This window comes from Thunnus albacares, chromosome 1 (genome assembly GCF_914725855.1).
Source record: "Thunnus albacares chromosome 1, fThuAlb1.1, whole genome shotgun sequence".
Lineage (NCBI taxonomy): Eukaryota > Metazoa > Chordata > Actinopteri > Scombriformes > Scombridae > Thunnus > Thunnus albacares.
In genome coordinates, this window is record NC_058106.1 from 22,415,008 (window position 1) to 22,426,805 (window position 11,798).

The 11,798-nt window shown below is 36.5% G+C and overlaps 1 protein-coding gene across 1 annotated transcript; it reads left to right on the forward strand.

The window, feature by feature from the left end:
• The first annotated feature begins 1,414 nt into the window (after positions 1-1,414).
• Positions 1,415-9,477, forward strand: tmem41b (transmembrane protein 41B). Its single transcript, XM_044349975.1, has 7 exons — positions 1,415-1,675; positions 4,358-4,475; positions 5,686-5,814; positions 6,156-6,249; positions 7,080-7,184; positions 7,534-7,672; positions 7,779-9,477. The coding sequence occupies exons 1-7, from the start codon at positions 1,579-1,581 to the stop codon at positions 7,946-7,948; spliced, it is 852 nt and encodes a 283-aa protein (XP_044205910.1). The 5' UTR covers positions 1,415-1,578; the 3' UTR covers positions 7,949-9,477.
• The last annotated feature ends 2,321 nt before the right edge of the window (positions 9,478-11,798 follow it).

Consider the following 11,798-nt stretch of genomic DNA (forward strand, 5'->3'; position numbering starts at 1 on the left):
CAACATTTATTTGACAGCTTTAGCTACTTTTCAGATGAAGATTTGACACAATGGATAATATAACAAGTTTTTAAAATAAAAACATTGTTGTCCAACCTTTTCAGCTTTTTACATCTTACAAAAAGCAGTGTGTAGTTGGGGTCACATTTCAGATGTCTATGAGCTATTAACAGCTCCACCAAATAGTGATTTTTCCCTCTAAACTCCTCACATGGTTTCATTTCAATAAATGTTCAAATGATCCAATATTTCACCAAAAATCAAAGATAAGAGAAAAAGTCCAAAACAGGTTTGTATCAGAACTTTGTTTTTTCTTCTTTCCTCTCCCATTAATCATCTCATGACCCCTCAGATTTATCTGGTGACCCTTTAGAGGGGCCCAACAACTAGGTTGGGAACCACCGGACTAAACTAGCTAAGTGTACATACAGTAGTTGAAACTAGCTCCACCTCCAGCAGCTACAACAGTAACATACTGCTTACACGCTGATGCTTCAGTATTATTAATTTAATGACTCATATGATAATACTATATCAGTTATCGCAGAATGGGTACTTTTATTTAAGTAGAATTTTTCATGCAGGACTTTTACTCGTAATGGAGTATTTTTACATTGCTGTATAGGTACTTTTACCAAAGGATAAATCTACAGTGTGTCCACACAGTCATTTTGTGCAAAAATGCATTTAAAAGTTTATGTGAGGCTTATATGAGGCTTCAGCAGTCTGAGTTAGTCATATCAAGTGGATATCTGCCACATTTACAGTCTATTTAGCATTCATTCCCTCTGTTTCCACAAACAGTGTTTCCCTGTTGAGCTGCAGTGGAAGTATAGCAACAAAAAGAGGAACTTTGGCACTAAAAAGACTATATCATTGAAAGATATCTATTTGATTTGAATAATTTGGACAACTGAAGTGTCATATTAACTTCAGATAAACTTTTAAATACATTTTTGCACAGAAGGAGGCTTGTGGATTTGGCCCCCATCACTCACATTATAAGTGCATTAATGAAGGGATCTTTTAATAAACAGGAGGAATGATTATGGCAAGAAAAAAATGACCTATATACTTCTTCCACCACTGGCTGAATTACAGACCAAAACTGTAGAAAACCTCTGGACTCTGGTGTAACCATGGAGATAATATAAGTACAAAATGATGGAAAACACAGTATTACATTGGGGAATTTGCTCAGAAAGACATCATGGAAAGTAGGCAATCTTCTAATTAATCACTTAAGAGTAACAGGGAGAATAGATAGAATTTAGTTGTTTTTTTTATCTATAGGTAATGCACCTATATACGGTTTGCCAACCGCCAATAAATCCGAAGAAGAAGAAGAAGAAGAAGAAGAAAAAAGAAGAAGAAGAAGAAGGAGAAGGAGAAGGAGGTAACCATGGAGACGGTGACACTTTGCCACAGTTGGGGGCGCTGTTGTGGATCGTACGGGGTTAGATGCTCGACGTGAAGGTAAAAGGTCAATCTGTGTTAACGTGTCAGCAGACTGTCGGCACACCGGTGTCACTCCACCCGCAACGCAACGTTAGGTGACCTGTAACGTTTTCTCAAAAAATGGCCAAAAAACGGAGAGAAAGACGAGAGACCGACGGCCTGTCCTCGGCACAGGAGGAGGTGAAGGCGAATGCTACCGACCCTCTAGCGCTGAAAGGTAGGCTCGAGCGGCGGTGGCTAACTGGTTAACCTGAATGGAGAGCAAAGGGAAGGAAATACAGGCGACAGATTGAGCAATATTAACTGTTTGGTAACCTAATTTCTGCCTCTAGGTCAGTACGGAACAGGAGCTAATGTTATCTGGAGTAATACGGTTGTTACACAGACAGACAGCTAAAATTAGCTGACGACGATTTCGATGGCTAAGTTAGCTTAGTAACGCCAGAGCTAAAGAACAAAAACATACGATGTCATGTTGAAGTGGTTAAAATACAGTAGCTGACAGTTACGTCCCTTAAACTAGCAAGTGAAGATGAATAAATATCCCCCTATTATTAAAACAAGACAGGAAAATCTCAAATATTTGAGTGGTTTCATTCTGCTTCCCTGTCCAATAAAGCAGTGCTAGAGGAAGAGTTCAGATCCTTTTACTTGAGTAAACATAACAATACCACCCTGCAAAAATACTCCATTACAAGTCTTGCATTTGAAAACGTATATTTACCGAAAGGTAATAAAGCACTCATTACAGAAAAATGACCCCTTTGAATGTTACACTATTATACATATGATATGATTAGATTATTATTCAGTAATGGAAAGTATATTTAATCAAGTACTGTGCTTAAGTACTATTTTGAGGTGTTTTACTTGCGTATTTCCGTTTTATGCTACTTTTCACTTATACTCCTCCACGTTACAGAGGGGAAAACATATAATAATAATAATAATAATAATAATAATAATAATAATATTGCTCTAACCAGACGAAAAATGCATACACAGACAGATCTACTTTATCTAAAGATAAAACTAAAACTGAAAACAAAACTGTTATGAAACAGATATCATTCCATTAATCAGAGTCACAAAGCTAGATCATCATCATCTCCCTCTGTGTACATTTACACATGAATATCTGCATACAGTTCGCTGTTAAAAGTTTTAGGAATATTTAACTCGTATGTTGACCTGCCACCATTCCCTGCAAAACCTGCACTCGATCTATGGAGCTCATAAACCCAGAGCATTGTTCTTTCTGGTTGTCTAAACGGCCAGCTTAGTCATTCCTGATCAAAAATTTACCAGAGCATGTATCCTGCTTTCTAACAAAATATCCTTGAACAAAATTCAACAAATCAAATGAAAACCGTCTCCTATCCCCTTGAAGTGAAAGAATTAGTGTCTGTGCTGATGGCGGTGTCGTCAAATTATGCTTATTTTGTTAAGAACATCGAACAAGGCATTAGAGTGTCCAAAAAAATCTATAAATTATATCTCTATTATAATTCATTTTTCACAGCTTGTTATCAGTTGCAACAGTTGCAGAACTTTTGTTTGTACTTTGAAGCCTTGAGTGTTATCTGAAATTTGATGATGCATTTAAATAGCTTTTACAGGAACTACAACATGCTTTAACTTGATGTTGGTCCCGCTGAATAAATCCTATTGAAGCAGCAGTGCAATGAATTGTTGTATCAACAAAGTCCAGCAGCACAACCTATTATAACCGTGAGCAGGGTGAGCATAACACCAGTGTGACAGAGAGCAGGACAAAACCTCTGAGCTGATGGCAATGCTATGAAGTTATGTTTATTTGTTTTAATACCATTAAATAAGGTTTTAGTGTCTGTAGAGTTTTGTTGTTAGTGTGAATCAGCCCCTGTTCATGCCTCTCAAGCGCTATTATATTCAAATGTGCTGATAATGTGTGAAAGGCACAAACTGGAGTTGAGTATGTTTGTAAGTTATTTTTAGCTTGTTGTTGATTTCATCAATTGAAGAGCTGTTGATATGCTGTCTTTACTCTAAAACAATTATTTAACCTTCAAATTAGTAATTGACAGCTGAGTGTAATCTCACACTCAGCTGTCAATTTAAACTAGTGCTGTTATAAATCCCACCTTTTTATAAGGGGCATAATGTTCAGTTTTGGTTGAAACTGCTATAGAGAGATGTTGAATTACATTGACTAATACCAAGTGTATAATACTTTGTCAACCCCATTTATTTTAGTGAGGGTCGACTACACAGTAGTGACCTTCTTATTGCAGTAGTATTAGACTGTTAGTTTTCACTAGGTGCCCTTAATAAAGTGTCAATTGAATGTATGCTAACGTAATTAAGTCACTTCTCCTCTGACTCCACTTTGTTAAGTTCCAGCAGGATTTGTGGCTTTAGAGGAGTTTTTTTAAAATGTATATCCCAGTGTCATCAGCACTTGGATGAATATATATGCTTGGCTTGCAGATATCTGCACAGGACAGGGCAGCCCTAATTTCTGTCTTGATTTGTTTATTAGTCATAATTAGTATTAATTAGTTGCTAGTAATTTGCCTACAGTTTCCTGGTTCATTTCTCAATCATAATTCCACATTTCTGTAAAAAGCAAACTGCTAAAAAAGTAAAGTTTTCCCTTCAACATTAACTGATAACCTGGAATTAACACCTCTTAACAGTTATTGTTTTTCCATGAAGTGTTTATTGAAAGCGTGATTTAACAGTCTGGTTCAGCAACAGCATGAGTCTCAGGGGGAAGACTCAGCTCCCTGTTGGGGCTTGAAAAAGTGATGCAAAACTTATAAGCAAATTACATAAGGCTCCCTGATAGCTAGTTGAGTCTGTTCTTATTATGAACTCTTTGTTAACTAGGTAAATTACTTTCTCTCCCTCCTCACAGAGGCTCATCACACTGCAGGGGGCTCAGCACGCATGTCCCTCCTGATTCTTCTGTCTATCTTCACCTGCTCTGCCTCAGTCATGTACCTGGTCTACAGGAACTTCCCAGAGCTTCCTGAGTAAGTTGCTTTATGGATTCATGGTGACAACTTCCATCTCTGGATATTAATTTTATGGGTTTTTGAGGATACACAAAATTCAAAATTTCAGTACCACCAAGCCCAGAAAAGTCAAATAAAAGCAAAACTGTTATTATTTTGTTGGCAAAAGCATTAACAGGGAAAAAAAGACACATATGAACTAGAAAATAAAACAAATGATTCCAGGAAAATGCCTATGAAAACAAGTGCATTTTAAGATGCAATTTAAATATTTGTACTGATTTAGATTTTCTTAGGTATTGAGACAGACTGTTTAAAAGCTTAATCACCTTTTAGTTTTCAGCCTTGCCCTTCAAATAGTAGAGGACCAAAGGTTCTTTACTGTGGGATTAGAGGACAGCCAATATTTGTAATGGCAGAAGGGCCCGTCAGACTGGATGTAACGTCTTGTTAGTCAAAAGTAAAACATTAGTTAATTGGTCATCAAACAAGGCGAGTCTAGCACTGCTGCAGTTTGGGATCTACATGTTTTTGTTAAAGGCCTTGTTTCACAGGTCTGGAACATTCAATGTCAAACTACTGCAGACAAGCTGAGGCAGATGAAGGGAGGCATTAATATTCAAGGTGCGACATGTTAAAAGCATGGCTGACTTTTCCCAAATTTTTAGGTTGAATTGCAGAATTTCTCAGCGAAAAAATTGAAACTGAGCTAGAAATTTTGACTTTATGTTCAAAATTTAGATGAAGTCGAACAGCTGAGGGTTTTTTTTCCACAGTGGATTTTACCATTTTTAGCAATCAATCCACATTTAGGTAATTGCATGTAATATTATCTAGGTCAGTTTTGGGGACTTTTTTATTGGGGAAAAGTCTTTTCTTGTATTGCACTGACTATCTCGTTTGATTGAGGAGGACTGAATCATTTTATTATACAGAAAATATGATTAAACCAAGAACCAACCACTGGGGCACACCTGCTGTTAAAGGGGCCGACAAGGAAACATGATCATTTACAGAGACTGTGATCATTTACAGAGTGGAGAGATGAAAATAAAACCATGCATGCAGTTCCACCTACACTCACTCATTCTCTGTACCCATCAACGACACCGTGGTCCAATGCAGATGCAAAAATGTTGTATTGTGATGAAAACAAGTAGAAAGTATTTGTGTGGAATATGAATGACTGAAGTTCTGTTTGTTTGTTTTTTTTTTTGTTTTTTTCCAGTGATGAAATGGAGAAAATCAAGATCCCTAAAGACATGGATGATGCCAAAGCTTTGGGGACTGTGTTGTCTAAATACAAAGACACCTACTACAGCCAAGTGTTGGTTGCCTACTTTGCAACTTATGTTTTGTATCCTTTGAGAAAATATATGCACCATGTAGCAACTATTGACTATTTATTGTCTTTTATGACAGGTTTTTTCCAGTTGAGAATGTTTGCACTGCTGCCCTGGACAAATTCAGGCCATGTAGCAACAATCCAATCAGTTCGTTGATTAAGTGTGCATTTCTTTATCGCTGTATGTCAACAGTATCTAATCAAATGTTCTACAAAGAGACAAAACTCAAGTATGCTTTGGGAAGGATACACTTTCGATTTATATATTATGAGTTTATTGATTTAACATGTGTATGTCTGTGTGATAGCCTTGTATGTTTTTACAAAGTTGTTTACTTTAACACTTCGATCAGCCTCCAGACATTTGCAATCCCTGGATCTATCTTCCTCAGCATCCTGTCTGGATATCTTTACCCTTTCCCCTTGGCTCTTTTCTTAGTCTGCTTGGTGAGTAAGAATGGTATGAAATGTGTGATTGAAAACAAATGTTGTATAACAAACAACTGTGCACATCTGCTCTTTTGCAAGAACAGATTGCGTCTCTTTAACATGCATTTTTCATCCACATTCCAGTGAAGCCAAAAGTTTGCAAACAAACTCTTGCACACTGTGCAGTGATACATTTATTTGTGATATTTTTTTGCGCTGGACCTTCATCAAGCCAAAGTTAAAATTTTTAATTTTGCAGGCATTAGGGAAGTCAACAGTGTAAAAAGCATAAACAATAAATTGGTATTAGCTGTGTTATTACTCTTACTCCACTCACAACACAAACGCACTCAATTTGTGATTTTCAACTACCAAGAGTTGATTTGTCATGAAGTATTGTAATTTAGTTTTCTTTAAATAGTATTTTTCACAACTTAAATGTAACAAAGTCACTAGTCACAATATGCTACATGTCATGTGGCTGTATTGCATCATAGTTAATTGTAGCCACTCTTGGGTGGGTTTGTTTTTCTTCATCTGCTATGGTTTTCTTCTTTCTGTATAATTTATGTTGCTAATTCTGAGGGACGAACACATAAACACGATGTTTCCTGTAGCAACAAGGAGGGTCACTGGTTAATGCGTAAAAACACTAACGCCCTCAACCTCTGCTTTGAAACCACTTGCCCTGTATTCAGCATGAATAAATAGACCAATAATAGAGATAGTTGAAGACAAAGTATGATGGTAATTGCTAGGGTCGTAGTTAGCGGTGTATGTGTGTGTGTGTTGAAAACACTACTGGTTTTCTACTAATATGAATAATCATGTGTTTTGTCTTCTGACAGTGCTCTGGCCTGGGTGCTTCCTTTTGCTACATGCTGTCTTATCTGGTGGGCAGACCCATGGTCTACAAATATCTCACAGAGAGAGCACTGAAATGGTCCCAGCAGGTAAGAGGTCCAACAGAAAATATACTGTTAACTGAAGTTATATTTATAAGAGCAATTTTCTGTTCAAGATGTTTGATTTGGATGTTTATTTTTACATACACGAGGAGGACAAAACTTCTCATAATAGAACAACACCACAACTACACCCTCAAAAATGACCATAGTGGTGAATCAACTGCTCTCTAACCGATCATAATAAGCTTCACAGTTATATTCATTGCAGATTTGTTGTATTGGAAGCATTATTTTGTACTGGTGTACCTGTTAAACTGATAACTCAGTGTACCTGTGTGTGTGTGCCTCCAGGCCATTTAACTGAAACATTGTGTTCATTACTTTTTGTTTTTAGGTTGACAAACATAGAGATCATTTAATCAATTACATCATCTTCCTGAGGATAACCCCCTTTCTTCCCAACTGGTTCATCAACATCACCTCACCTGTCATCAATGTGCCTTTGGGGGTTTTCTTCATTGGTACTTTTCTCGGTAAGGCTGTCTTTTGTTGTATTTGATATCTAGTGATATATAGTGATATGTTTAGTTATTAAATGGTTTCATTGATTCTCTTGTGTTCAACTTCTCTCATTCACAGGAGTGGCACCACCATCCTTCGTAGCGATCAACGCAGGTACAACACTGTACAAACTGACCACAGCCGGCGAGGCTGTGTCCTGGAACTCTCTGGCTGTGCTCGGTGTGCTTGCCGTGCTCTCCATCTTGCCCGTCTGCTTCCAGAAAAAGCTGCAGCAGAAACTAGAGTAGAACACTGAACACCGCAGCACCTCATCTGCTGTCTGATCCCACATCCCCATCCTTCGGCTCAGGAACACGCAGCTGTCACTCAAGTTGCTCTGCCTCGGTCTCATACACAGCTGCTTGTGGTGCTGGTGGAAGAATCTCTGAACACCGACACAACAAGCACTCATTGACCACAAAATGCATGCAGTGGTGGGTTGTTCCTGATATTAAGTAAAGTATAAACTGGCCGCTGCTTGCACATGTTTTTTGGTTTCTGTGAATTATGTTGTTTGTGCCACATCCTGTAAATAAGAGGAATTGCATTATTTGTTTTTATTGAAGGCACTGCTAATCGTTGTATGATTCTTGCCAGAGAATTAAAGGTGCTACTTGTAGGATGTTGAATTAAAACATGTTATTTTGATACTTGTATTTTTAAGAAAATGCAAGTACCAGTGGCTCTAAATGGCCTTCTATCCATCAGGAATAGGGCGTTTCTCTGTGCTTGCTAGAAACTGCTAAAAACATCACTTCACAGCATTCAAAAGGGATCCTGATTTGAACCCCTAGTAATTGTCATCAATACCTTGTTAAAGTTATTACAAATATCTGTATTTTTTAATCCCTAGAGCAGGTTTTCTTATAAACATTTGCCTTGACAGTAGCATATCAATTAATACATCCTATTTGTAGCACCTTTTAAGATCCACTCCCTTTCTAATATTTATTTTAACATGCTTGTGTCTCAGTTGAACTTAATGAAGTGTACCACCACAGCACCTGGTGCTTGCCTTGGTAAACGTATGCAGGGTGGAGGAAGAAATGCAGTTACATAGGAGGACAAAATGTAATACGGCTGATCTTAGTAGTGTGTTGATACATGGATGAGTTCCTGTGTTCTTCCTTGAAAGGTGCCTGGATCCACTGCCACATAAGACCCTTTTTATTTTCAAACCTTTTCTGTTCACGATAGTAATCTAAAGCAGCTCTTTGTCACTGTAACTCATAAAGAACAAGCTAAGCTGAGGTAGTATTTCCTCACAGGATGATCTGGAAAGCATTTCCAATTGGTATTTATAATTGACAAGTGAATATAGACATCAAAACAGCAGATTCATGTCTTGTAAGATGCAAGCAACCCTGACATGTTGGTGAAAAGCTAAACAGAATTATTTTTTCTGTAAATGTAAAAAAAAAAAATCACAAGTTTACAGACTCTCCTCATCAGATGGGTCTTGAGTTTTGCATATACTGATAATTATGCACTTCTATGTATATGCTGAGATGTGCTTCCATCTCCACCCCTATGATTTTGTTCGCTACACCAGTATAGAACTGGGGATGTTGTCCAAGCTATGGATGATACACCAGTGCCCTTGATAAGACTGCCAACAGACTGCGAGGTATCTAAGCCTTAGCTTGCTTTTACTGCTTCCATTCTTCACTGGGAGAAATGTATTATGATGCCTGATTTGTGTCGTTACTTTGTGTTCTTTTAATTGCGCTGAATGACTAATTTTGTCCTGTGTTATAAAAGCTTGCTGAATTTTTCATTTTCATGTTGTTAGTTGTTTTTTTTTTGCTCATGTACTGTACCAAGTTAACTTGTTGCTGCTGCTTAAAAAAAACCTCTCTGAAAGGTTAGACGTTGATGCAGTGAATGTACATGCAGGTAACGTCTTATATGATAGACTTTCTTTAATCTTAAAATTGCACATTTATAGAAGCAGTTGGTTTGGCGCATTTTCTGTTTTTACTCTGTTTGTTTGGTCATTTTAATGTCTTAATGCTGAACAGATTAGTCTACTGCTGTAAGATTATTAACCTCTCAAATCCAGATGTGAAATGACATAACATAAACATCCATTTATGTAAAACTTGAACAGCTCTGTTTAAAGGTAACAATGTATGAGCATTTTCTGCTTATACATTTTCATCATCAAAGGGTTGTATTTGTTGCTTTTATGGTTCTTACAGGGTTAGGATGAGGAAGCTGCATTTTTACTCCTGAAATACGTTGTCGTCTTGAAAATTCAACTTCAGTAAGCAAGTCAAGTCGAGCGGTAAATGGTTTTAACCTGGTCAACTTTTTGTCGTAATATTTAAATAGAAAGGGGATACATTTCTTGTAAGAAGGTCTCCACTATACCGAATCTTCCAAGAAATGAAAGATGGTAGATTTTAACAGATTTCTTTTTTCTAATTGCTAAAATATTTAAACCTTACACCTATTCTAAACTTCATGCTGAAAATATATTCAGATTGGATTTATTATTGGTGTTTTTGTCCTATTAAACTATCAAATATGTGATAAATCCTGTGTAACTGTTAACATTTCAGAAGGCAGTATTATTTTGTACTGAGCAGTGATGTATTGCGGTTCGAAGTGTTTACAGATTGCAATTTTCTGTCCTATCTAATCAAATTTATGTTTTTTTTTATATTTATTGAATCATTAAAATTATCTTTACAAAATATAATTGAGTTTTGAAAATGATCTGTAGATCTCATGTTGAATCTCCATTTTCATGTCTCCTAATGTAAAGTGGGCAGCTGCAGCAAGGAACTATCAACAGTGTTAAAGCCTTTTGTGGATAAGAAACACTGCAATCAATTAAAAAATAGATTAATATGAAGTTCTAGGAAATCCTTTCAACGTTTTCTGGCAGTTACTTTAAGATTGTGGATAAAGTGATTGAATAACATTTCATATTTATCTCTGCATGCTGTTAAATTTATATCTCAGTGAATCATAACTGTTCTTGCCACTTATGATTTTTACTGTAGTGTACTGTTTCTCCACTCAGCTCCACAATCTGTGAGGCTCAGAAAAACAAGACTGAATGCGAAGAACCAGCTATTAAGGTCAACTCAAAGCTGATGAGACTCTGAAACACAGACCTGAAGCATTGATCACACCAATTCACATGAAAGAAAACTGACATGAAGATAAAACTGCAATGTCGGCTACAAAGCAGCAAATACTGTATATAATATGGAGAGTAATATAATGAAACAAAAATAAGAAAACCACTGTGATTGAAACAACAAAACAGAATGTGTTGCAACCCTCTGCTTTCAAATCGTACTGTATGAGTTGTGCAAATTGCTGAAAATTAATGTACAAGTCAATCAAGATGTGGCAGTACAATACATGATTTTAAGTATGATATAGGACTGCAGCTAGATAATTAATTTTACTGCCAGAAAAGAAATAATTAGCATTTTCCAGAAACTCAAGTTGTCTACCATGAGGATTTTTCCACTTGGTTTGTAAAACCTTCAAATTTGTTGTCTTGGTTTCTGTTTCTTTCATTTATTTAGTGACATTTTAAAAAAAAACAGCAAATGGTGAGAACACTTTTCATGATGAGGCTACAGCCATGTTCAAAGTTGTTTATTAGCTTTATTCAACTTTAGTGCCTTCAAAAACACACATGTTGACTGGAATACTGTGCAGATACTTTGATACTGTTGATAATGATATGAACAATAAGTGCAGCTCATAAATTTGACACACTGCACAGTGAACTGACTCAGCAAACAGGAACCTTCAGGGAGAAACTCAAGCAAGAAAACTAACTGGGTTAGTCTGGAGGGATCAGTTTTATTGTAACTTAAGTTAGACTTATTTAAACTTATTTAACCCTTTATGAAACAGAAAATAAACCTGATTTTCTGAAGTTAACTTGGTTTAACTGGTAATCTTGCTTTATGAAACTTTCCTCTGATGACAGTTTTAAATAATACATCTCAAATTCCTTTTTGTATTTTTAGCTCATGAACTTCTCAAGATGAGGCAAATTATTGGTATAAAGCAGAAGGTAGTTTTGTATATTGGGGTCTGTAGAGATGGTTCAATTCTTAACAAGGT